The sequence below is a fragment of the Neocloeon triangulifer genome, unplaced genomic scaffold, assembly GCF_031216515.1.
Source record: "Neocloeon triangulifer isolate White Clay Creek 2 clone unplaced genomic scaffold, ASM3121651v1 ptg000014l, whole genome shotgun sequence".
Lineage (NCBI taxonomy): Eukaryota > Metazoa > Arthropoda > Insecta > Ephemeroptera > Baetidae > Neocloeon > Neocloeon triangulifer.
The window spans coordinates 23,082,588-23,107,270 of record NW_026775556.1 but is presented as its reverse complement, the minus strand read 5'-3'; the positions used below and the strand labels follow the sequence as shown (position 1 = coordinate 23,107,270).

The 24,683-nt window shown below is 33.2% G+C and overlaps 1 protein-coding gene across 2 annotated transcripts; it reads right to left on the bottom strand.

The window, feature by feature from the left end:
• LOC132200156 (CB1 cannabinoid receptor-interacting protein 1-like) lies at positions 1 to 20,624 on the bottom strand. Of its 2 annotated transcripts, none has more exons than XM_059625403.1 (4): positions 20,381 to 20,624; positions 4,953 to 5,097; positions 516 to 676; positions 1 to 444 (listed from the first exon to the last, which is right to left on the bottom strand). In XM_059625403.1, exons 1-4 carry the CDS (start codon positions 20,602 to 20,604, stop codon positions 426 to 428), a joined length of 549 nt encoding a protein of 182 aa, XP_059481386.1. In that variant the 5' UTR covers positions 20,605 to 20,624; the 3' UTR covers positions 1 to 425. The 2 variants fall into 2 exon arrangements, with proteins under 2 accessions (XP_059481386.1, XP_059481385.1); XM_059625402.1 differs by having other exon boundaries at positions 536 to 676.
• Positions 20,625 to 24,683: the final 4,059 nt, after the last annotated feature.

Below are 24,683 nucleotides of genomic sequence, written 5' to 3'. Positions count from 1 at the left end.
TCTCATGCTTTCAAACCCTTTAATAACAAAAAACGGACAAAACAACCGCATGTATAACAAGTTTAAATTTCATCTATTTACACAGCAGCAGTTGAAAGTAGCAGTTCTCGTTATTATAGATTTTTAGATATAGTAACATTAGAATTTTCTTTTAATTATAATATTATTTTTCTATTTATAATAATTAATGTTAATTAGTTTGGATATATAATTATAATTTTAAGAGCGAAGTTGCGATTGTGCCGGCGTGATTGTGCCCTCGTCTTTGGCGGTTCAGTCGAGTGAGTTGAGAGTTTCAGAGGGATGAATTGAGAGTCTCTATCACAAGTGTTCGGCGGCGGCCGCGGCGGCCAGCAGCTCGGCGGCCTCCTCCTCCACCAGGCTGTGCTGCGCTATGAAGAAAGGGATGCTGTCCAGGTCCACCTCTACACTGTCCCCACTTTCCTGCAACCCAAGAGAGAAATTCGTGCGAAATGAGTTATGGAGTGGTGAGCGCCGAGGGAAGTCGGCGCTACCGGAAGGTCTGCTTGTTCACCGTGACTGACAGCGAACCCTCGGCGGCGCTGCAGTCCAGCTCGATGCAGTGCAGCCGCGAGCCCCACTCGCAGTGCTGCACGTCCGCCTGCCGGTAGAACTTGATCTGCAGACACGTGCTCAGCTCACCAGTCTCCTTAACCTGCACACCAACAACCAAATTGTAATGCACTAAACAATCAATTAGTTTTGTTATTTTTTATAACTTAATTATTGCTTTGTAAAAGAAAAAAAAATCAAATTGAAAGCTAAGACTCAAAGTTGATTTCATGACAAAGTTTAATTTAGTTGCAAAGAAAAATGAAATAGAAATAAAGGACAACTGACCCCAAAGGTGACCTGCGGTTTGCTAGTACTTAAAAATTTTGGGTTCTGACGTACCCAAACTAAAACGAAAGTGGGAGAAATTTATGGAAAATAATAAAATTGGGTGAATTAAAAATCTTGTTACTAATCTAATTACTGCAAATTTTGCAGTAATTAATTGAGCAACTGAGTCAAAGACAATAGATCTCCATCTAGCCTGAGTTTTTTTGCGTTTTGTGCTCCCTCAAAATGTGTTTGAAGTTGTGTATCGGTTTTTTTTAAATAGTTTATTTTTTTGCAATTCTTTCCGTCCATAACTACATTTATGGTTTAATATGTCTGTTGGTGGGTGTGTTTCTTTCAGCTGCTTGGCTTCATTTAGTTCAATTTTAGTTCTCTGTGTTTTTGTGCTGCCTAAAGAAGTTATTTATGCCTTTTTTGCGTTTTTTTTTCTGTTGGTGAGTAATGCATTTTTGGTATTCTTTTATGCATTGCCTCCTCTCCTTTCTGGCAAAGTCAATAACCCTAACAATATACGTTTTAAAAATCCAGCACACCGCTTTTGGGGTCCTTTATTCATATCAATTTTCTTTGCGACGAGAAACCCGGTTTCAAATATGCAATAGAAAAATATTGCAAAAAATAGAAGATTTCTTTATGGCATAGTCAGATCATGTCAATTAATTATAGGAAAATAATTAAAAATTTTAACCACCATTGATGAAAAGACTTGATTTGGATAACTTATAATATTTTAGCATAATTATTTTTAGATATAGCGATAAGCACTTTCAAGATTTGTTAACTTGAATGAAAATTAAACTAATAGAAATAAAGTGCGAAAAAATCTAAAATTATTATTTATAAATTATATTAAATATATTATGTGGCTCTGATTGTGAGAATTTACTACTTTGTCACTTTACGGAACAAAATTAGATTTATTTTAGTTTCAAGAAAATGTTTGTTGGGTTCAAATTTAGGGCAACTTTATCATTTGTCCGTCCAAACCAAATATGGCTTTAAACTAATTAATATTCCATCGCTTTATTCTTGCGCTACACAGGTTTTGTGTCATGATGATTGCTACCCGCAAGCGTGATTTTCATATTTCTCTCACAAAAACAAAATAATCAAATCTTCTATATGAGAAATGTAAATAAAAATAATTTAAACGAAATTTAATGTAATCTAATTTAAATTCCAGTGAAAACATTTACTTCTCTGTCGTTTGAAGACAATTAATATTTCCTTTTTTGAATTTATGAGTTTTGATTTTTTCTCCTTCTCCATATTGCGTCGCTATATTGTTAATTGTTCGGCCGACCTTGACCCTCAGCGTACTCTCAGTCAACAGGTTTTCATGGGCGCGGTTTGTCTCTCATTGTCGCGTCATTTACTATAACTGATTGTGATCCTCAACATGACAAACACATAACAAGTACAATTACGGCTGCGGGCATTGCACTTTGAAGATGAAAATAACCGAATGCGGGAAAACAGCAGCGTGTGAGACGCATTGCACGCTTTTTTTGCATCGAGAGGCTTCGCAAGGCCGTAAATAAAACCGCGGCGAAAAATATGGCCGCGCTTTCATTTTTTCCGCACGGATCTAATAAATAACGAGCACGTCCGCGGAAAATTCAACTGTGCGTGTGGGCCAATTGTAATTTTGGATTATTTCATCCCCGCTGCTGTCTGGTATAGGAATTATGCTGGAGGGTTGAAAATAATGGGAATAATAAGATTATGCAGTCAGTGAGCGGGAGGGAAAATAAACAAAAGAGCATAATTTGCAACACTTGTCTCAAGCACTCGTCTCCCAAGTGGCTTTAAAACCAAATTTGACCAATGACTGCTTATTTAATTATTAAAGGGGTTAAAATAAATTTAATATGAGCAAAAATTGATGAACGGTTAGCCTAGGGAAATTTTTTGGTGATGTGATCACTATGATATTTATTATTGAAGTATGATATTGCAATTAAAGAAAAAGAATTGAAACATTGTCATTATCGTGCTGATTCAAGCAATTTAATTTGTCATTGATTTTTTTATGAATTATTTGAATTTCTATACAAAAACTATACAGACCTCTTACTTAAAGTGTTTGTATTTAAAAATTTATTTAACATCACAATTAACAATGTTTCATAATTATTAATTTTTTTTTCATTTAAAAAAATAAAACATATATTAATGTTTTTTAATTTTATTGAATATAATGAAATTAAATATTTTATTAAAACGATTAAAACTAAAAATTATAGGTTGCATGGTATTTTTATAAACATTCGGATAGAGTCAACAATAAAAAAGTATTGTAATTTTGTGAAATTTAAAATTATATAATTTAGCTGAAATGTCATTGCAAGTGATTATTATTAGCTGATAAAAATTAATTCATAATCTTCTCGAAATTTTGAGCAATAAAAAAATAGAAAAAAAATTATATTTATCAATATCGGAGCTTCACAGATGAGAAAAAAATGGAAAATAGCAAAAAAGACAGGATATCCGTGTACCTAGCACACAATTGAAAATTAAAAAAAAATACACAATGTGTCTGACATTTGTTTTCAATGAAACCTACTTCAAATAGTTAAATTACATGCACTTTTTTAATGTTATTAAGATAAATATTTTTTAAATTAAGCACGATTGGCTTGTGTTTTTACAAGCCGCTCTCGTAACAATATGGTACATTTTGTTTTAAACCAAACCTTTATTATACTTTTTTGTTATATCAGTCTTGAAAGAGAGCGTATTATAGTGAATTTATGTGATTGTCGCTGGAAAATCAATGCAGCTCGCCTGATAGAGGCAAATTATAAGTGAGCGCGCGAAATTGCCAGCACCCAGGAAGCCATTAAACTTGAGAGAGCAGGCCGAGGCGAAAAAATTATGGCTTTCAACATTCACATAACATGTGCTTATATATTCGGAATTCGGCGCCGCGCTGACAATTTGTGTGACACGATTTCGGTACTGTGTTGTCCACAAATTTAATGTTTTTAAAGCAAAAAGAAAACTTAAAATTATAAAAAAAATGAGATATTTTTGTTATTGGTGTGTACTACGTGTTTCTTTTTAAATTACAAACAAAACAAGCAGGTCGGATAATAAAAAGCCTAGAAAAAAATGCTAGTTGAATGTTTAAAAAAAAAAGATAAACGAGATAGGATAAACTAATAAATGTAAAAAAAAACACTAAATTAAAATCGGACTTAATACCTAGTTGAGAAATTTAAAAAAAAGACGCCAAAAGCAAGATTTTTTAATTTTTCCAAGCAAGGTTACTTTTTCAAATTTGGTCAAATAAGTTCTTTAAAAATAAAATTTTGATTGAATTGTTCAATAAGTATTACATACTTCAATATTGAGTTGATTTGCTAAGAACAGATAACAGATACAGTTGACAATGAGTTCGATTGTCATAGTTTAAAAAAAAAATTATTCAATAAAGCAAAAAAGTTCAACAAAATAAGGGGCTATGGTTAAAATTGATTGAATTCAATGTTGCAATTATATAAAATTAGTGTTATAATATCATTTGCCATAAAACTTTCTACAATAATAGGAAAAAAATTATTTTGGAATAATGAACAGTAAATTATAATTTTATAGTTTAAATTTCAATAAAATCCCTTTTTAATATTTTCAAATGTTTAAATTTTTAAATAATTAGTTTGACCTTGGGTTAAATTGCAGATGTAAAATCAAAAGCCGTCACTTAGGGGTGATTTATGTGCCATTAGTCAAAACGCGTTCAGCAAACGCACGCAATTTCCAAGACGGAAATCCGTGAGTTAGTAAAAAAAAAACTGCATTAATTTGACATGAAAATTTATGCTAAAAATCCCATGGCCAGCATAACTTTGCGCCAAATCGATAAACTACGAATGCAAAAAGTAAAAGGAGCAAAAGCACTGCTCTCTCTCTAGAGAGAAGGAAAATGCTTGAAGGGGCTTAAAATATGCATCCGTCCGAGCTGGTATATCAGTTTTGCGCGAGAGAAGAGCAGAGCAGAGAACTATTAGGCTGAAATTTCTTTGTCAAAAGGCAAGCAAAGGGCCGCTTTCATTTTGGCCAGTTGGAAATATGAAATGTACCCGCATGACAATGGGCATGTCTTCCCGCTGGCCCTTGCGCGACGGAATGATGCCCTGGGTGGTGTAGTAGCCCGAGTAGGCCGAGGCCGTCGAGTCGCGCCACCTCTCGCAGGCCTCCATGTCCTGGCCCAACACGGTGATTTTCCTGCCGACATACAAAATTCATGCATTAGTCCGCGTATCACATACATACATATATTTGCAAGTCTCGCATAATATAATGGGCAAACTTGCGCAACACGTTTCTATACCATGTACGCTCTCTCTCCTTTAAAGAGGAAAGCTTGTTCCGAACTCACGGCTTAGCAATATTATCACAAAAGTCAACTTTATCATGGCTTGCCGCTCTTGTCCAAATTTTGTTTGATTAAAATTGCTGGTTGAGTATTTTAGTTTTTACAAGAAAGACGGAAAACGTTACAAAATTAGGGGAAAATTTTACTAACTTTATATTTAACAACTCAACGCGACGGATAAGTGAAAGCTAAAGCTGCGTAATGAACTGGTGGAAAAACTTTTGCTACTCTTCAAAATTTTGTTTTCCTTCTTTTTTATTTTTAAATTTGATCCCAGTACGTAAATTTTGTATATAATTCCTAGTTCTATTTCAAAATAACAGATATTTGTAATAATAAAAAACAAATAATCCATGTTAAGAGATTCTGTTTCGAGAACTTCAGATTATTTTAATACTCTAAATATGATCATATTTTGAAAGAGAAATTCAACTTTTTCTTTAATTTTGAGATGTTTGACAATTTTTTGATCATGTTTAATTTGATTTAAACTTTGGCAATTTTTAAGTTAAAAACGATAAATTAAAATATCTAAGAAAGGAAATCATAAAAAAATAAATTTAAAAAACTGCTTCCTCGCATAATTATAATTTTAAAGGAATTTACCTTACTAGAAAGAGACTTTTCCAAATAAAATAACAACTCCTCCAACTACAACCAGCGTAATTGAACTTTACTTTTTTCAACGATCTCTAGCAAGGAAGCTGATAAAATTCAACGCTTGAACTGAAGAGACAATTAATATGGTTTAATGAATTTACACTGACCATGAAACTTCTTAAAATTTATAAATCAAATTGATATCAACTAATTTTAAGTTCCCAAATTTAAATTAACTTTTACTAAACATTTTCATTGTGAACAAAAATTGGAATGTTTCTTCTTTTTTGTTATTTTTATTTGATAGTTTGTTAATTTTAGTGCTTATTACCAGTTTAATTTTAATTGTGATAAAGCAAGCAAGAGATTCATAAACTTTATTTTGCTATTATTACACCGACTTGAAATGGAGTAAAATAAATGTGAACTAAAAAAATATAGGTTAATCCGCTTAATCCACAGTGGTGATGAATGGACCACGTTTTCCGAGATTTTATCTCATTAATCGCAGGTGTGCGGCTAAAGTTCGACCCGATTTCGTAATCGAATAACTCGGCAACGCTCTTCCTTTCTCTCTCTCAACTCGCTGCGAAAAGCCAATCGATGCGATCTAAACAATTAAACACCGTCTTTACGTCAAACTCTGCATCATCAATTACTCGCGCTCGACGACGAGAGATAATCCCAAGAGCAACAAAATGACACACAGGCGTGGTCTTTTTCTGATCGACCGAATACTTAATTTATTCCAATGCGACCCGACAAGCAGCTCATTTAGCGAATGAAGCGGTCATGCTTTGTTTCAACTTTAATTTAGAAATCATGCAAATTCTGGGTACGCCGTTTTATACGTCTTGCTCGCTCGCCAAATTTCACAATAAACCGTAAATCAAGCGAGCGAGCGGTTGCGGCTTCGAGTTGTGAGGAGGGTACGTTCGCTCTTGTAAAACGTCATTCTGGGGATTATAAATTATTTTCGCCACACGCTCCACACAATCATAGACCGGTATATTGTGTCTGTGTGTACATGTGTGTGCAACTACTACACGCCATACCAAAGTTTTCTTTTCAATATCCTGGGTGTTGGCCTTTTTACTAGCCGAGGCGCATTGGAAAATCGATAGGCGCGTCGCTAAAAATTTCAACATTGTTTTTTGAACGGGAAACTAACGGTATAAAAATTATAAAATTGTAATCGATTGCACAAAAATAATTAAAAATTTTAATATAATAAATATCTGAAAATATCATGGTATTATTCTATTTTTATTTCAATTAATATTGTTAATTTTCCATTTTAACTAATTATTTATTATAAAATATATTAAGCTTTTATATATTTTAAATATTCTAGTTTTTCGATTAACGCTGTTGATGATGATGGCGTACGTTAAAGCAATATTGAGTATTCATTATTAAATATTAAGTTCCCATTTGCTCATTTAAGTATTATTCAAAATTGTTAACAAATCTTGATCTTTGATTCTTGAAGAAAGTCACTTATAATCAAGTTGCTATTTAAACGTATTAATTATTACTTCATTTTAATATTCAATGCAATTCACATGACTATTGATTTTCGAATATTTTTTGAAATTTAAGCTACATATTGAAAAGGAAAAAGATTTTTAAAATTGGACAAAAATTTACTCTTAATTTTATAATGTTTTTTAAATTCAATATTTTAGAATAAAATCATTGATTGTATTTTCAATTGTTGATAAGTTCCATTTTATTTTATCTAAAAATATGAATCATGAATATCATATGAAAATGAATCAATCGTTGTCTTTTTCAAAACGCATCCATACACTTTCCAAAATAAGAGATTCCAGCGCATATGCGCCCTCCTCATTTGGTGATAATTAGCAAGTTGGTTTGAATTCTTTTGAATATAATTTTATCTAAAAATAATTTCCTTTTGTAACAAAATATTTATAAAATTTTGCAAGCGAAACAGAGCTAATCACTGTAATTTTCTCTGAAATTTGCCAGCATTTAGAAACAGCCTTGCTCATTCTGTGCCGTACGTGGTGTTTACACAATGGCCCGTGGCCCGACAATGGGGCACCTGCAGAATGGCCCATATGCAGAGTCCATTTACATTGTCAGAGATGGATGTTTACACGTTGCTTTTTTTATTTTTAGTTTTGCTTTGCTGCTTCTAGTGCAGTCTGCTGGCGGCGTGGCTGAAGGGCGGTCTTTCTTTCTCTGGACGAAATCAATTCCCATTACCAAAATGCCTTTTCGCCCCTGTGCGTGCGAGAAAAAAAGGGCGATTGATCAGAATATAAGCGGGCAAGGAGCACGACCTGCCCGATGGACAAACACGCGCTTTCGCTTTCATAAAAGTAATGACAACAGCAGCACCCCTTAAAGCGCCCCTGCCATCACACACACCTAACCTAAACCCTAATCTGCGATCTCTACCTATTTAGATTATCTATGAATTATCGCCGGCGACGAGCTTTTTTCCTCGCGCCCTTTAATCTGGATGATTTGCTCCCAACAGCTTTATTCGCTCCATTTTCTGATATCAGTAAAAGACATGCCCCTTATTAATAAAACTCTGCTAAATTATTGAAAAGAATCTTTTTAAATTGTCTATTTCTATTTAATTAACCGCAAAAACTTGTTGCGGTTTGGATATAATTAAAATAAATTGTAACTCTATAAAATCATCTTCAAAAGTTAAATAGTTAAAGTACGTTACAATACTATTTTTTTTTTATTATCTTATATAATAAAAAATATTTCAAAGCATTAAATATTAATTAAATCTATTAAATTACACCAAGAATTTATTTTATGACGGAATTTGATCTTTATTCTACTAATAAGGATCAAACTTAAATCATTAATTATTTTAAGATCAAACATTATTTCATTTTATTATTTTTAAGCAAAGGCAACGTTTAAAGTTTAAAGTTTTACATTATATTGACTAGATTGTCTTGTGAAATTTGAATTTTAAATGCATTTCATAAGAATCAGAGCTTATTTCACTATAGAATTTCAAAATGTAGCTGCAAGGCATGTTCTAATGATGACCAAAGTCAAAAACCACCATTCACAATCGCAGTATGGTTTATTATAATGATGTTCCGCAGTCCCGCCCTGCGTTTGATGACGTCTTTTAATAAATTGAATTCACTGGTCTCGAAAAATAATTTGTATTATCTCATCAATTTCTTTCCAACGGCCGCTCGTTATTTATTCAGAGTAGCCAAATCATGTGAAAGTCTAGAGTGGACGCGAAGAAGTTGAAATCGATAAATTTTATTTATATGCACACACAGAGAGAGCGAGGTCTCCACGGATGAGTTATTCCGCTTATTATTGTTATTATCGAAGAGAGACAGGCCGAAAATTATAACGTTGAAATTTTTTCAATATGCTAATTTGGCGGCAACGCGGTTATTAAATGCGATATGTGCGGCCAGAGGAAATAAAATTCTCGAGTGGGGTGCCGTGACAAAATAAATAAACGGGGCCGCCGCATATTCTGCTCGAATCAATTAATAAACGCTCGAGTCGTTACTAAGGAAACATCAACACAAGCGCGCGGCCTTTTGTGCAGTATCACTGTAATGTATTTGCCAGGCCAAATTTTGACAAACAGTTCTGCCCGGAGCGTCGTAAATCTTCTCGCGCTTTGTTTACGTGAGCTCGCCCCTGTCATGATAATATGCATACCACGCAGGCCATAAGGTGTTTAGACTGTGAGCTGCGCGGCCTGTGAGTGGCGTGTCGGGCCGAAGAGACAGACTGTACGGTTTGTCCCGACCAACCAAACACTCCACTACAACAAAACATGCAAATTTTTACGGCTCGCCTCTTTGTTCTCATAATTTTGAACAAAAACCTTGTTTAACAGTCTCAAACGGCCAAAGTTTTGATAAAAATTATTAACAATCTTTTTTTACCATAACAATGATTAAATTATATAAGTCTCGTATTTCACTAAAAATTGAATTAATTTATTATTTTACTTATTACACCTCATTCAATTATTTGATAAATGTATGTAATTGACGTGTCACTGATATTGCAGAATAATAAAAAAATTATTCAAATTGTCTTTTCGTACCATTGAATTAATATTAAAGAGTTATTATTTTCTATAATTCAGGTTATTCAGGAATTAAAAAAAAACCCAGTTAGAATTAAAATAAATTTAATGGTAATAAGTCCGGCTTACAGTTTTAATATTTTGTTTGATATTTTTAAGAATAAGATAAACTAAATTGCTTGTTTTTTTAAGTTAATAAAGTTCCAGGTAAATAATCTGAGGTAAAAAATAAAAGAAATATAATATTATTGGTGGTTGTTGCGGTTGTTGCAGATTCAGCAGCTAACAAATGGTCCGGTATTTGCTGCTCTAAACTGAACGATCAGTATCTGCATTAAATTATAGTGTGGAGAAAAGAAGTTTTTATTACATCTCCTTTCACCAATTTCAATCACATTTAAAATATTTGAAGAGGAGCAGTTTTCTCCATATCCTGATGGAAATATGATAAAAAGTAATAACAGTTTGATCTGAGGAATATAAGTGACAAACAATTAAACACCATGATTTATTATGCTTAGTGTAGTGATTTTAAAAATACTTTTTTGTCTACCTAAACATTTTTTGAAGCACAATTCGATTCCTCGCGCCAAGTTTTCATTTAATGATCTGATATTCTGATCATTGTCACAATATAATCAGTGCAGGCTGTATAAAAATATTATGTTACTTGATTTCCTTGAGAAATCAGCGGATCAGAGATATCGCAAGATATAGCTACCATTACATAACAATATCAGCGATCAGAAAAAATATAATTTATGTAGCGAAACAAAATTTTATTAAGTTGTATGATTGCCCTAAACTAAGGCCGGTTTGCAGTTTTCACTTGAAGGATAAGCTTCTGAAATATTTATTAAAATAAATAAAAACAATTTAAACACAAAAATACAATTTTATCAAAATTTTGTAAAAGATATTTATTATGAAATATAATAAAAATAAAATTATAGTCAACCAACTTTTTCTCAAATAAAATTGCAATTTAATGTATCCTTTTTATGTTTCTTTGTAATATACCTTCGGCGGGTCTGCTGCTCACAAAAATGACCTGGTCAATTTTCGCTCTATCTGCACCTGCATAAAATTATAGCGAGGAGAACAAAGGGTTAGGCTAAAAGATTTTTGGCAAATTTAATCTTCATTTACTGTTCGAAAAATAGTTGTGATGAGTGTAATCTGGAGAACAAAAAATTCCAAAAAAACTGGAAGAATGAAGATGCATGGTGATTTAATTGGATCAAATAATAAAATACTCAAACTTTTTTTACCACGGAAGGGGATGGAAAGACGTCATAAAAATTTCATGACGGCAGGCGGTGTGGCGACTGAAATTATTAATTCATCTAATCAAAACCAATTTCCTTGGCTGAATTGCTTACTTCTTTCAAATTTAAATTACAAAGAATTGAGTAACTTTTTAATTGTGTGCCTATATAATGAAGAATTTTTTATGCCAGTTACGGATCTGGTGGTTGTTTTGTGTCTTGTTTCACGGAGACTTTCGTAAGTTATGAGACTGGTCTGGGTCGGCAGACGATGCGGCTGCAGTCCTTGCCAATAACGGCGGCGGCGGCGGCCAACTTGTAGCAAAGTGTATTGTTGCTGGACGGCCCGGAAAGGGTTCGCGAATCGTGTGCGCACGCTTTGCTTTCGTTTTGCGACTCGGGGTACGCTTGTGGCGCAAAATAAAAACACCAAGGACGAATATGGAGTTGCGTTATTGAATTTCCAGGGCAGAGAGGATTTTGGCGTAATATTACTTGCCGAAGAACGAGGAAAAGGAGAACTAGTTTTTTGTCCTCGGTACATGAGAAAACATACACGTGTGTTGAGTTCTGGGCAACGTCGCGATTGCGGGTAGTTGTGGGAAAATTTGCAAGCCGTGCTTTCTGTTCCGATATCAAGCAATTTTTATGTAAAAGAATATTAATCTTAAAGAATATATAACTGTTTTTCTTTTATTTATTTGCTAAAAATCATTTTACAAATAAATGCGAAAATTTCAATTCCCCTAGCAAAGGAAGTTTTTTTATTTATGCTTATTTTATAAAGGTTTGTATGAAATTTCCAGTAAATTAATAGCTCGGCATTTTCCTTGTTGAAAACCGTTTTAAACATTCTATGAGGAGCTTACACTGAGAAAAAGTTCCCCAAGAGCAAAATGTAAAAATAGATGGCGAGCTACCTATTGAATATATTTTAACGATTGGAGGCAATATGAACTTGTGTTAAAGAAAGTTTTTATCAATTTTTGATAATTTTGAAACGAAAATTATGTCATTTAATTCCAATATATGAAATGGTGTAAATGTTTACAAATACCCAATATCCCAATTAATTCAATTTGTATTGTTAAAAATCATTTAAAATGACATCTTCAAACAAATTCTAATTTATAATACAGAGAAAAAATTATTCATCAGTATTAATTTCCTAGCAGATATAGCCCTAACCACTACTCTCAAGCATTAAAAATAATCTTTTGTTTTTAAAAATGACTTAAAATTGAATTTTTATTTTTCAAAAAAGATCATTTTAAATTATTTTCAAATGGCCTTGCGATCGATGAAGACAAAAAAATAAATATTTTATCCTCGTGAGTTTTGAAGGTGCTCCCCTCGCTGTTGCTACTATTTGGCTAATAACACACCCCCGCAAGTGCATTAGCATAATAACAGGTGTCGACTGGCAGGCCGACACACACGTGCCGACCATGAGGGACGTTTTTCCATGCAACACACACACACACAGCTGCTCGAATGCCATTACTTTTTATACGTGCTCCTGTAAATAGCAAACTGCTGCAAACTTCTCTGCAGCAAAGATGAGACGCCTCTTCTCTCCTTTTAGTCCTTTTACTCTTGAAAGAAGGCCACGTGCGCTACTAAAATGATCGAAGAAGAAAAAAAAATACACGGGCATTGTGGAGCGAAGTGGAAATGTAAAAGTGAGATGCGCATTGGGGAAATTCGATCCGTGGAAAAGCAATTCAACGCCCATTTGTATTCTCAAAAAAGAAAACAAAAATGAGTATGTGTGCTTTGAATGTGAATAGCTTTTCAAAAGAGTCGAATTTTGCATACAAATTTTTAAGAAAAGATCAAAAGAAAGTGTAGTCAATTTTCGTTAGCAATGCCAATGAGGATTTTTTTTATAAATAAATGAAAGTAAAATTGTATTTACACAAAAATGGCAACGACGCTTTTAATAAGACAACCTCTTAGGTTTTTATAATTAAACTGCTCCAAAATTAAACATTTGGTTATTTTATTTGTGAATTGCACTTATTCGATATTATGTGAAAATGTTAGTAATATATCAAAACAACCAAATCTTATTTTGCTCTCTACTTTTTCAGAAATAAAATACTTTTCCTCTTTTAGTAAAAAACGCACTGCAGGGTCGCTTGTTCCTCATCAAGGATAATTAACTCGGTCGCTATCAATCCGTCTGGTCAGCTACTTGGCAAATGCTTTAGCGAAAAGTTTGCGCACTTGGAAGTCGGCCAACGACTGATTACTTTCCATCGAGCCACTTGAAAACAGCAATAAACCGAATTGACGCGCAGATATAGGCAACCTGTGCGGAACGATCCACAGAGTTCAAGGAGCAGTCATGGCAGCTGTGGAGGAAAACTTTGTTCAAACGCACACCTGACGAGCGCTCCCTTTCAACTCGTTCACACTGATAAGCAACTAAATGGCAAACTAATGTGTCTCTGATTTCACTCGCCAGCAGCTTTTATTCTCTTATAAATATTTGATTTTTTACAGAAAGGTTGTCTAGTTTGTTAAATTTTCAAGTGAATATTATTCATTTAGGAATTGGAATCGTTTTTAATTCTAATTTGCTCAAAAGTTCACCCTGACGATGAATCTTGGTGACGAATTTTTATTCCATTTATATTAAAAGCTTGAATCAAATTTTTATCTTCAGAATTTAAAATTTTTTCAGTTAAAATCTAACTTTTGTATTTCAAACATCGACATTATCAGAAATATTTGTCTTTTTTTAAGAAATTAATTTATATTTTACAAAATTACTGATATTATTGAACAGAAACAAACGATGGTACTTGTGTTTTATATCAACTTTTTTATGCCGCACTATGCGAGTTCAAGGTTTGTGCCAAGGGCGGTTTGTGCAAAATTAAAGAGTCTCGGGATTGGGGCAGACATTCGAAGTCCCCAGTGGCGAGGCTAACCCTGATTGACAATTAACGTTATAAATGGGTGCATCACTGCTGGGGGCAACAACACGCTACAATATAGAGCAACAATTAGCTGATTAAAAAGAAAATAAAAGTAATGAATAAAAGTTAAAATTTTTACTAGGAATAAAGGTATTGAAAATGTGCTGGGAAGTATATATTAATCCTTATAATTCTGTGGTTAATGCTTGATTTTGAATTAATTTATAAATCAGGAAGTCAAAAAGTTAGGTAGAAAAAATTATTTCAAAAATCTATGTGTTGATAATAATTGTTCATTCAATTTCATTTCACTAATACTAATTCAAAATTGCAATACATTTAATTATTTAAAAAAAATATTTAATAAAGTAGAATGTGAATTAAAACCCAGACGAGAAAAAAATTGAAAGAAGTTTCTTCTAATCCGGAAATTTCTGTCTAATTATTAAAGATACACTTTATTTCAATTCTCTCTGTTGCTAATAAAATCTGTCCAAATTTTGAAAGTGGAAACTTGTGCCATCTCCCAAAAAAAAAATTAACATGCAATGAACAAAGGAATTGTGAAGACAATGGGCGAACACCGAGTCTAGGAAAATAAAAGGGCCAATTAATTTCTTCCACTCGGCAGAAACTCCCGCAATAACTGGCAAAGAGTGGAAAGGCCGCAAGCTAATTTCCAATTCTCTTTTGCCAGCGACCGACGCAGTTTTAGTTTTTGGCATTTGAGTGAGAAAAGGCTAGAAAAAGTCAAGGGTCGCCTTTATTGGTCAGAAATTCATATCAGAATTATTTGCTTTCTTTGGTCACTGTTTCATACAGAAAAAGAAGCAACAAGCGAATGCAAGAAATAAAACATTTTGAGATTTTTTTGGGATTTTGACATAAAACTATTTTCTGATTTGTTAATTTGCAAAGAGTCCATCTTTGGTAACAACTTTTTCAGACCTTGTGCCAAAATTTAAATACTTATTTCTTTGAGTTTTGAATTATTTTGAAGCGTTTGTTTGCACAACTTAATGAAAATCTAATTTTTTTTTTACTAAACTGTTTATTATATAATCAATTAGTTTCATTTACTAAAAACTTCATGCTCATTTTTATGCCTTTTGATTTAAAACCATGTTCAGTTATTAATTTTAGCAGTAAAAAATTTCATTTTCTTTAATTACTTCGATGGATATTGCAAAAGTGACTTGTTAATAAATAATTTTTTGCACTACCTGAGACGATAGCATAATTTCAACTATATTTAGAGTTAAAAAGTAGCTTGTTTTTGAGAAAAATTTTTATTATAATTTTTTTTTTATCGAGTCGTAAGAATTAATTTTTCCTGACGAATGACAAAAAAAGTCCTTCATATTTGACAATTAGGGTTTCCCAAGCGCGCGCACGTCAATAATAATGAAAATAAGCGTGATACGGAAAAAAGCAAAAAATGTCGCTCGGTCTGGTTTCGGCGTGTGTGGCAACGAGGAAGGAAGGAAAGGGGTGAGCCTTGGGGTGCCTCTTGGTGCCAGTGCGGCGGGAGAGCAACAGTTTTTCTGCTGCAATCGCGTGACCTTTGCCAGGGCGCCAAAGTTGCACCGCGACACTGCTCTGCGGCAAACAAAGTGAAAGTGACATCTGGGTCGCGCGGAGACGCGCTGGAAAATATTTAGAAAATAGAGACGCACTGCAATGGCCTCCGAAGACACTCGCGGGCTTCGCCAAATCGCTCCCGACTCGCCCGCTGCGCGAACCCTTTGCCGCGAGCCATAACACGGTTATGGGCCATGTAATTCAGGTAACAGATAGATAATGTGCAAATGCTCACGGCTCATTGTCAACACACTCCAGTGACTAGTGCAAATAAATAATACGCAGCCCTTCCTTAAAAAAAAAAACAAATTAAAACTCTATTTTAGAAAAAAACGGTGATTTTTAGAGGAATTTTCAGTAGATTTATTGTTTTAAACTTCAGAGATGCAAGACCATTTTTTGTTTGGAATCGGTAGAAAAAATATGCTAAATTGATAAGAATAAAGCTGCAAAATTTAATACATCTTTTTTCTGTAATTATGTTATTATTATTTATCTATGTCGTCCTTTTGGAGATGTGATTCGCATTTTTTTGCCGTTTCAAGGTTGGAAATAAAAACACATTTTTGTTAAGCCATTAGTTAATTATGCCAATTTCATCTTAAATATGTAGATTGTAGTTTTTTTTTAAAACTGCAGATATATAAAATATTTTTAACAACAATAAGTAAGCTTAGGGATAATATAAATAAATTTTCTTTAACGAAAAAGACGCCTATTTTATTTAAGTGATTTTTTTTCAGTTGAAAGGGTTGATTATAGGTGATAAAAAGAGGATTAATATTACTTAAGTCAACATTTTGTTTTTTTAAGGATGTGTATTAAAAAGTTTAATTGTTTTTGTAGAAATTTGCTTCTTCAACTGAAGGGGAAAGACTAGAAATAGGTGGATATAGAAGTTTTTTTTATCAAATATAGGTAGATAGACTAAATTTTTTTATTTCCAAATTCTTTTTTTTTTTTGGAAACTGTACCACCAAAAGTGTCACAAAGATTATCAACTATTTTCCCAATCCTTTAACAATATTTGCATCAATTAACAAGCCACAATGCGCCAAATTGAACGGCATAAAATATTATGTATTTAAAATATTTTCAGTTATTATGGAATGGAATTGCTCTTTAATTGAAAATTTATTTAAATGAACGAGAAATGATTACATTTTGCTTATAAATGAGCCTGGATTATTAATATTGAGAGATATGCACATGCTATAAGTTTTAGCACCGGCAGTTCCCATAAGATAATTTTAGCACATGAATATCACCGCATTATTTGTTTTAAGTCTGGAAAGTTTAAGTTCATGATATGTAATAATTTTCAGATTTCTTTATTTCTTAAACAAACAAATTTAAAGTTCTTCATCAACATCTGCTTTTGAAAACTTTTGAAGGAATGGTGCAGAGCGGTGTGGAGTTGCCGGTGTATCAAGCAAATTAGCAAAAATCGATCAAATATGCGGGGTGGAATAGAGCGGCGGTAGATTACACAAGTTGCCTGGCTTATATGCCGCGGATAAAAAAGCACATTAGGCATGCACGTGGTGGAATTTAATGGAGCTGTAGCAGAATAGTGAGTTGCTTGCACCGCTAAAGGGTCGTTATCCGTTGCCCATGAAAGTGATCCGCATGCGAAACCTTGGATTGCCGCAGTCGAATAAAAAATGCACTGCGCTGGCTTTGTACGTATTTGTCCGATCCTTCTTCATCAAAACAATGCATACAGAATGTAAACAGAGAAATCGTAACACCAGGAACAATTCATACTGTGTGCAGAACAATTTTGATATTCATGAAAGAGAGACGATGAAAATTAATGGTGAGAAAAGCAATCAGAATATTCTAGGTTCTTTCGCACAAGAGAAGCAAAAATCTGCTAAATATTTAGCTTAAGCTCAGGCAAAATAGGTCATTTTTAGACTGAGCTAATGACAAGTATTTTTATGGAAAAAAAAATAAAAATTAAGAAATTAACTTAATACTTGAAGTAGGTGAGCGATAAGTTTTTGTTTATAATTTTTTACAGGTTGATAAAAAATCAGAAGAATATTTTTAAATAGACAATCTTGGATGATTCTAAAAAAAAGTGTATTCTTCTGCTTTCATTTTTGCACTATTTCAGTTAATTTCTAACAAATTGGATAAAAAGATAATCACTTAATTTTCCCATCCCTTTTCTAGGCACGAAAGAATATAAAATGGGTGAAAATTATTGGTCTTGATTGCTCAGTGTCAAAAAATTCAATAAAAGGCAAAATGCTTGAGCAGCGTCAACCAAACTCGTGACCGTAACAATGGATATTGTGTACGTTTACAAGCTTGGAGGAAAATTAACATTTCTAGTTTCTAGCATATTTTGATTAATACAAATATTAAAGTTTTCCCAATTTTTTCTCTCTCCAAATATTAATTATTTTTATTTTCTAAATTTATTCTTAATGAAATTATTAAGTGAAAATGGGCTCTAATTTCTATCGTTTTCATCTATGGGTGATCAAAAAGTCTAACCTGGCCAAGTCCAAGTAATCTCTTCAGTTAATTTGACTCGGCCTTTGACTTCAAAAAATATGCTCTGGCCCTCCGTAAGAATGAAGGCAATTGATAGAATTTTGAGCTAACTTGAAATTTGTCCTCCCATCAGTCATTTTTACATTGGCTATAATGTATTTTATAATATCATAAAATTTTCAAAGCTCTTTGACAAATAGTTTGTAAAAAAGAAAAAATGATCTGATGTATCTGTGAAATATAATATATCAAAACAACGGAAGCATGATCTTCTTATTTTTTTTACTTATTACAAAAAAAAACGATCATATTTTCCCCTACAATAGTGTCAATGTCAATCATGGATGGAACTTGAATCATTAAAGGACGAGGAATTTCAATGTTGGAATTTATATGATCATTAGCGTGTTCAAGCGTGTGCATAATGGATGGTATATAATTGATGCGCGACACCTTTGCGGTGAAGCGCAAATAACCCCTGGGAAGGCTATTAATAAGCCGACGAGTGGCTTCAGAAAAGCATAGAGACGTATTTATACGTTGCAAACACACGTACACGCGGTGCGACGGATGCAAAACTCAATCCGCGAACAGAAGCGAATTTTCCACTCCGGTGAGGCTGCAATGGAATATTATAACGAGTCGCAATTAGCAAAAGCGTGTTAGCGCCGGCTGGCCAGGCAAATTACTCCCTGCCGGACGAAAGGGAAACATTTATATACACCCTGTATCAAGATAATCTTATGCACATTGTGCACTTTGCGCGGCTAACGAGCTCGGCGCCGCGCTTTAATTAAAAATTTAGTCCCCGGACCGTGCGCATACTTTTTAGCCGAGCGATAAAAGCGCATGAATAAAGTACAAGTGCTGCCGGGAGAGGAAAGGATTTTTTGCACCTGAACCTCTCACCAGAAAGTTTTCTTAATTTTTGTCCGGGGAAAACAACGAGAGAGGACCACTAATCTAACTTTGTCAATTAGTCGAGTTAATTGGGACGTAAATTTTGTTTTGCACCACCTCGATCATCAATAATTTACGCTAAAGAAAATGGAAAAGGCCGTTTTTAGAACCGGTTTAAAAAATTCAACAATCATATGAAGTTAAAGTTTATCTTCTTCTTATAGGCTCAAGGTCTTAACTGAAATCACGTTTAATATTTTAAATATTCTTAATTGTAATAATCATTAAAATTGGCTAATATATTTGTGAATGCAAAAAAGATACACAGTTATAACTTATAAGGAATATTAAGAAATTTTCCTTTTTGGAACAGTTTTAATGTAGCATTGTGGGTACATTTTTGATAAACTCCCAGCACAAAACTAATTAAATTAATTATTGACACTAATTATAAATATCTTTATTAAGATACTTTTTTTTAAAGGAAATTAAGTGTTTAAACTAAAAAAAAAAAAAAAAACACCAATTTGTCAGTAGTAAAAAAAGAGCATATTTGTTATTAAAAAGTGATTTTTTTCCATCACTTTCTTACAAATTCCAATATATTTTGAGAAGAGCCTTTAATAAAGTCAATTTGGGCCATTGTTTCATTACTAAATTCTGAAGTCTGTCTACTATGGAAATTAATCAATTTGATTGATCTGGCGCTTGTTTAGTATTGAACTTTATTTGAAAATTGTGTATTAATTTCTAGTAGATTTATTTCAAACTCTCTAACTAAAATTTTTAAGCTTATTTTATTCAAATTTCTGTAAATTAAATTAATTGTTGTTGGTTTAATTTTTACCCTGAAAAATACTTGGTTTACTTAATTTACAAAATTCTAAAAAATTTCAATAAATTTTTGTTTTCATACTGTTCTTTAAACTTTTGTCAACTAAACCACATTAATTTTATACTAAAAAAAACTTGAGACCAAACTAGTTTATTTGATTTATTTATAGTTAGTAAATAAACAAATTTGGTTTCAAAGTCCATTTTTATTTTAATATTGTACAAATAATTTATTTATTTTAATAAGAACTTTATTTTTAAACTCGATACTCAAATTTTTTGTCCGCATTTTCCATAGCTAAATTCTGTTTCCCGTAAAATTTATGCACCCTTCTCTGGTAACATAAATTTCTCCGCGTTATCCAAACTCCACTTGGACGGCTTCGCGAGTGAATGCGTCCGCGAGGGAGGTGCGAAAGAAAAAAACTAATGCTGGACTCACTCAAGACTCCTGGGCGGTTTGAACGAGACGTCTATCCGGTACGTGGTGTCCGTGTGCAGTTTGACGGTTTTGGCCTGCTTGAAGCGTTGTCCGTCCATCTTGCAGTAGACGGGGCTGCCGTGCGGCTCCTTCTTCATGGACAGGGTCACCTTAAACGTGCCATGGCTCATGGCGAGACACCATCCTCTGGCGACCGCGCGCTCGACTGCCGCCGCCGATGCCATGCGTGTTGCCCGACCGCCGCGCTCTGCCTCACTCCCGAGCCACGCGGCGCCGCCCAGAGGCACCACCGCCGACGCCGCCGCCGCCCCACTATTATTTTATCTCGCGGCCTTTTTGGAAAAGCGAGCGGGGGTGCGCTCCAGAGCGCCACTCACTTGTCCTTAATTGCCGCTCCAATTTCCCCAATTTTGGTCCATTGTGAAATGACGTAAACGACTGGCGAGGAAGTCAATTTTTCCTTATATTATTAATATTTAGCTCAAAGTAGAGTAGAAGATGTCTCGAGAAAAATCATGCAAGGGGGCCATAATTATTTTAACAAATTAATATTGTTTTCCAAATTTCATTAAAAGTAACATAATTTAATCTTACTTTTTTAAATATAATAAAGCTTTTTTATTTCGGATTTTTTTTTTTAAATTTGTATTTATTGTCATTGTCTGGCGAATGAGAGTACGAGATTAACCTTTAAGGTTTTTACTGCATTATTTTAAATTTTACTTCCGTGAATCTACTGTATTCAAATAAAATAATTAAAAAAAATTACAAAATTTGCATTCGGTTATTAAAGTTATTTTCAGCTTTATTAAAATTGTAATTATATTTATTATTACCCTAAAATCGTTTATTTTAAAAATGAAATTAAAATAATGATAAATGCAGTTTATTGACTTCCAATAATATAGTAAATAATAAATTAAATTAATTTTTTTTTTTAGAGAAGGTCAATAAATTTATTACAAATTTTTGTATTAGCATTGGTTTTAGTCGCAAGAAATTAACTTGACGATCGTGCGGTCGTTGTGTTATTAAGATTGACAACCTGCATGTTCGCCAAAGGGTTATTCTACTCGCTCTGATCAAAAAGATTGATATTGCAGCCAACGCGCTTGTTGATCGCTGCCAATTGTGGCTTTATTGATGGGACAAGAGTTTTGTTGCTGCTGTGAATTTCATTAATAAATTTATTCAGACTCTGAAGAAATTTATTTCACCTCGTTAGTAAAATTGGCTTGAAAATAGAGAGAAGATCGCTATCTAACTGCAAAAGGACAACTTTCGTAATTTGAATAAAAATACAAATAGAAGTTGATCGATCGATCTTAAGTGGATCAGGTCTATAATTGCATAAAATAAATTTCTATTCCGAGGGCTGTCGAAATGTGAATAAAATTTAGAGCATATTCGATAAAAATAACTTTTGGAGAGGGAAAGTTTTTGAATAACTTTTCCACAAAAAATTCACTGAAGTAAATTCAATTAAGTAAAATAAATATGTGATAAAAAGCTACAATATTTTCATTGCGATTTTAACATAAAATATGAATTTGGACTGTTTTTTAAATGAATCCTTTTTTTGTTTGGGCTTTTCACTGAATTTGAATAGTGAAAAAAGATTAAGTTTCTAAAATTTACTTTACTTTCAATACAAATGAGGTGTATAGAGAAAGTTTTGTTGGCAACTAACATTAGGAATCAAACGTGTGGCGAAATCAACATTCTTTTCATACACGCACATTTATTAATTTTTTTTGTTCTGAAAACTGGTTTTGGCGAGGGGGCGTTTATGCGATGACACAACAGAGGTGAATGAATCGGACTGGCAGAGGCCATTCAGGCGATTCACTTTTTATTCCACGCTAAATTTATTTACACTCTCTCCGATACGTGTTCGGACCCACGTGACGGAGATCAAATAAAAATAAATTTGCACACCGATGGCGCCTGATTAAAATTTAAAAATTGGGCCATTTGTCTTTTTCACAATACTCTGCTATTCCATTCGGATTCTTTTTTGCCGTGCCTTGCTGCTGGTGGGCGAATATAAAATATACGCACGCTCGTAATTGATCGCGCAACAACTTTTGCAACGCAGAACTTTGCTGAAATATGACCGTCAAGGCGCAGCAGCGCGCTGCAAACAAAACAATAATTATCAAGTGAAAGAAAATCCCCCCGAAATAGAAACGAGACGCAGCCAGCAGAAAATTACGCAGAATTTTTCCTTGCCAATAATACGTCATTTTCTTTAATATCCTTGAAAAGTATCTAATTTCTTATTGCCTTAATCTTTTAAAAGGAAAATTAAAGTCAAGTTCAGTGGTTGTAGATATTAAATCTCATGGCTTTGATGCAGATTATTATTATTTTTTCTTTTCTTTGGAATTAACTTTTACAATAATGAATGGGAAATAAAAATGTTGAGATGTTTTTCTCATGACTCATGACTGTATCGAATGGATAATAAATAAATAAATTCTCATTTCCTACAAAATTTTGTTTATCAAGTTTTTCAATTATTGTACGATGGTTCCTCACTGTTTAAAAAAAAATGTTCATTGAAAGAAAAACAAATTATAGGATGGCAACATTGAATTGTTGAACAAGAAATGTGTGAATGCAAAATTCTTTAGCTTTAAAATTTATTAATTTGTATCATACAAAAACAAGATTAAAAACCATAAAAGAATGATTATTTTTTTGCAGGGCTTATTGCTAAAGAAAGAAGAGACAGATAAGCCTTGTCGCTGCGGCGGTCTATTTATATCTGCAGTGGGAACTTGTTTGTAAATCACGCGAATTTGCACACAATGTGCTCAACTTACTCCAAAGAGGTCTTGCGGAGATTACATTGTATGGCACTACTTCATTTTCTACAGTTGCGAAATTCGCTTATTCCCTTCAGCGTTTTTTTTTTTACCTCAATTCTGTGTAAATCGTGTGTTCATGATATAAAAGATGAGACTTTCTTTCTCGCCGTGTGACAGTGAATGCGAATCAATTCAATGCATTTTACGAGAGTCATGTGTTGGCTCGATTGCCGCTTTCAGGAGCGTAAGAGTGAGTTTTTAATTCACGTAACACACAAAATAATAAGTTAAGCATAAGGGCTTATAGTGTAGATTGGTATTGAAAAATGAGGATAAAATATGTGAGATGAATACGGCAATGAGCTATTCACACGTTAATTTTGTTTATTATGTATAAAATAAAGTAAATAAGTACAATTTCATTTATTTAAAATTATATTAAGATAAACATTGGATTAATCACGGAATTATGAATTTATTATTAATTCAAAATTATTAATCCTGTTTTATATAATTTTTCAGTTAAAACACATTTGTAAAACATATTACATAATATTTCCTCCCACAACAATCAAAATTAAAAATTTTACTATGTCCACACAAGAAGAAAAGGTATGGACCTTTGCGATCAAAATACACACAGACCAAATACGTATTGCGGGTTATGGTAGTCAGGAATCATCTCAGGAAATGCTGAGAAAGGCACTGGATCAATTTAGCTGATTTTTATATATTGACTTGGTACAAAATCGAAAACAAAAATTTTAAGATGACCACACAAGAAGAAAAGGTATGGCCCTTTGCGATCAAAATACACACAGACCAAATACGTATTGCGGGTTATGGTAGTCAGGAATCATCTCAGGAAATGCTGAGAAAGGCACTGGATCAATTTAGCTGATTTTTATATATTGACTTGGTACAAAATCGAAAACAAAAATTTTAAGATGACCACACAAGAAGAAAAGGTATGGACCTTTGCGATCAAAATACACACAGACCAAATACGTATTGCGGGTTATGGTAGTCAGGAATCATCTCAGGAAATGCTGAGAAAGGCACTGGATCAATTTAGCTGATTTTTATATATTGACTTGGTACAAAATCGAAAACAAAAATTTTAAGATGACCACTCAAGAAGAAAAGGTATGGACCTTTGCGATCAAAATACACACAGACCAAATACGTATTGCGGGTTATGGTAGTCAGGAATCATCTCAGGAAATGCTGAGAAAGGCACTGAATCAATTTAGCTGATTTTTATATATTGACTTGGTACAAAATCGAAAACAAAAATTTTAAGATGACCACACAAGAAGAAAAGGTATGGACCTTTGCGATCAAAATACACACAGACCAAATACGTATTGCGGGTTATGGTAGTCAGGAATCATCTCAGGAAATGCTGAGAAAGGCACTGAATCAATTTAGCTGATTTTTATATATTGACTTGGTACAAAATCGAAAACAAAAATTTTAAGATGACCACA

Bases quoted from the DNA above. Each gene is read 5' to 3' on its own strand.
- LOC132200156 (XM_059625402.1), bottom strand. From the start codon at position 20,604: ATGGCATCGGCGGCGGCAGTCGAGCGCGCGGTCGCCAGAGGATGGTGT. The intron at 5,098-20,380 runs GTGAGTCCAGCA...GTATGTCGGCAG, and splicing joins AAACCGCCCAGGAGTCTTGA to GAAAATCACCGTGTTGGGCC. The intron at 677-4,952 runs GTACATTTCATA...GTTGGTGTGCAG, and splicing joins ACATGCCCATTGTCATGCGG to GTTAAGGAGACTGGTGAGCT.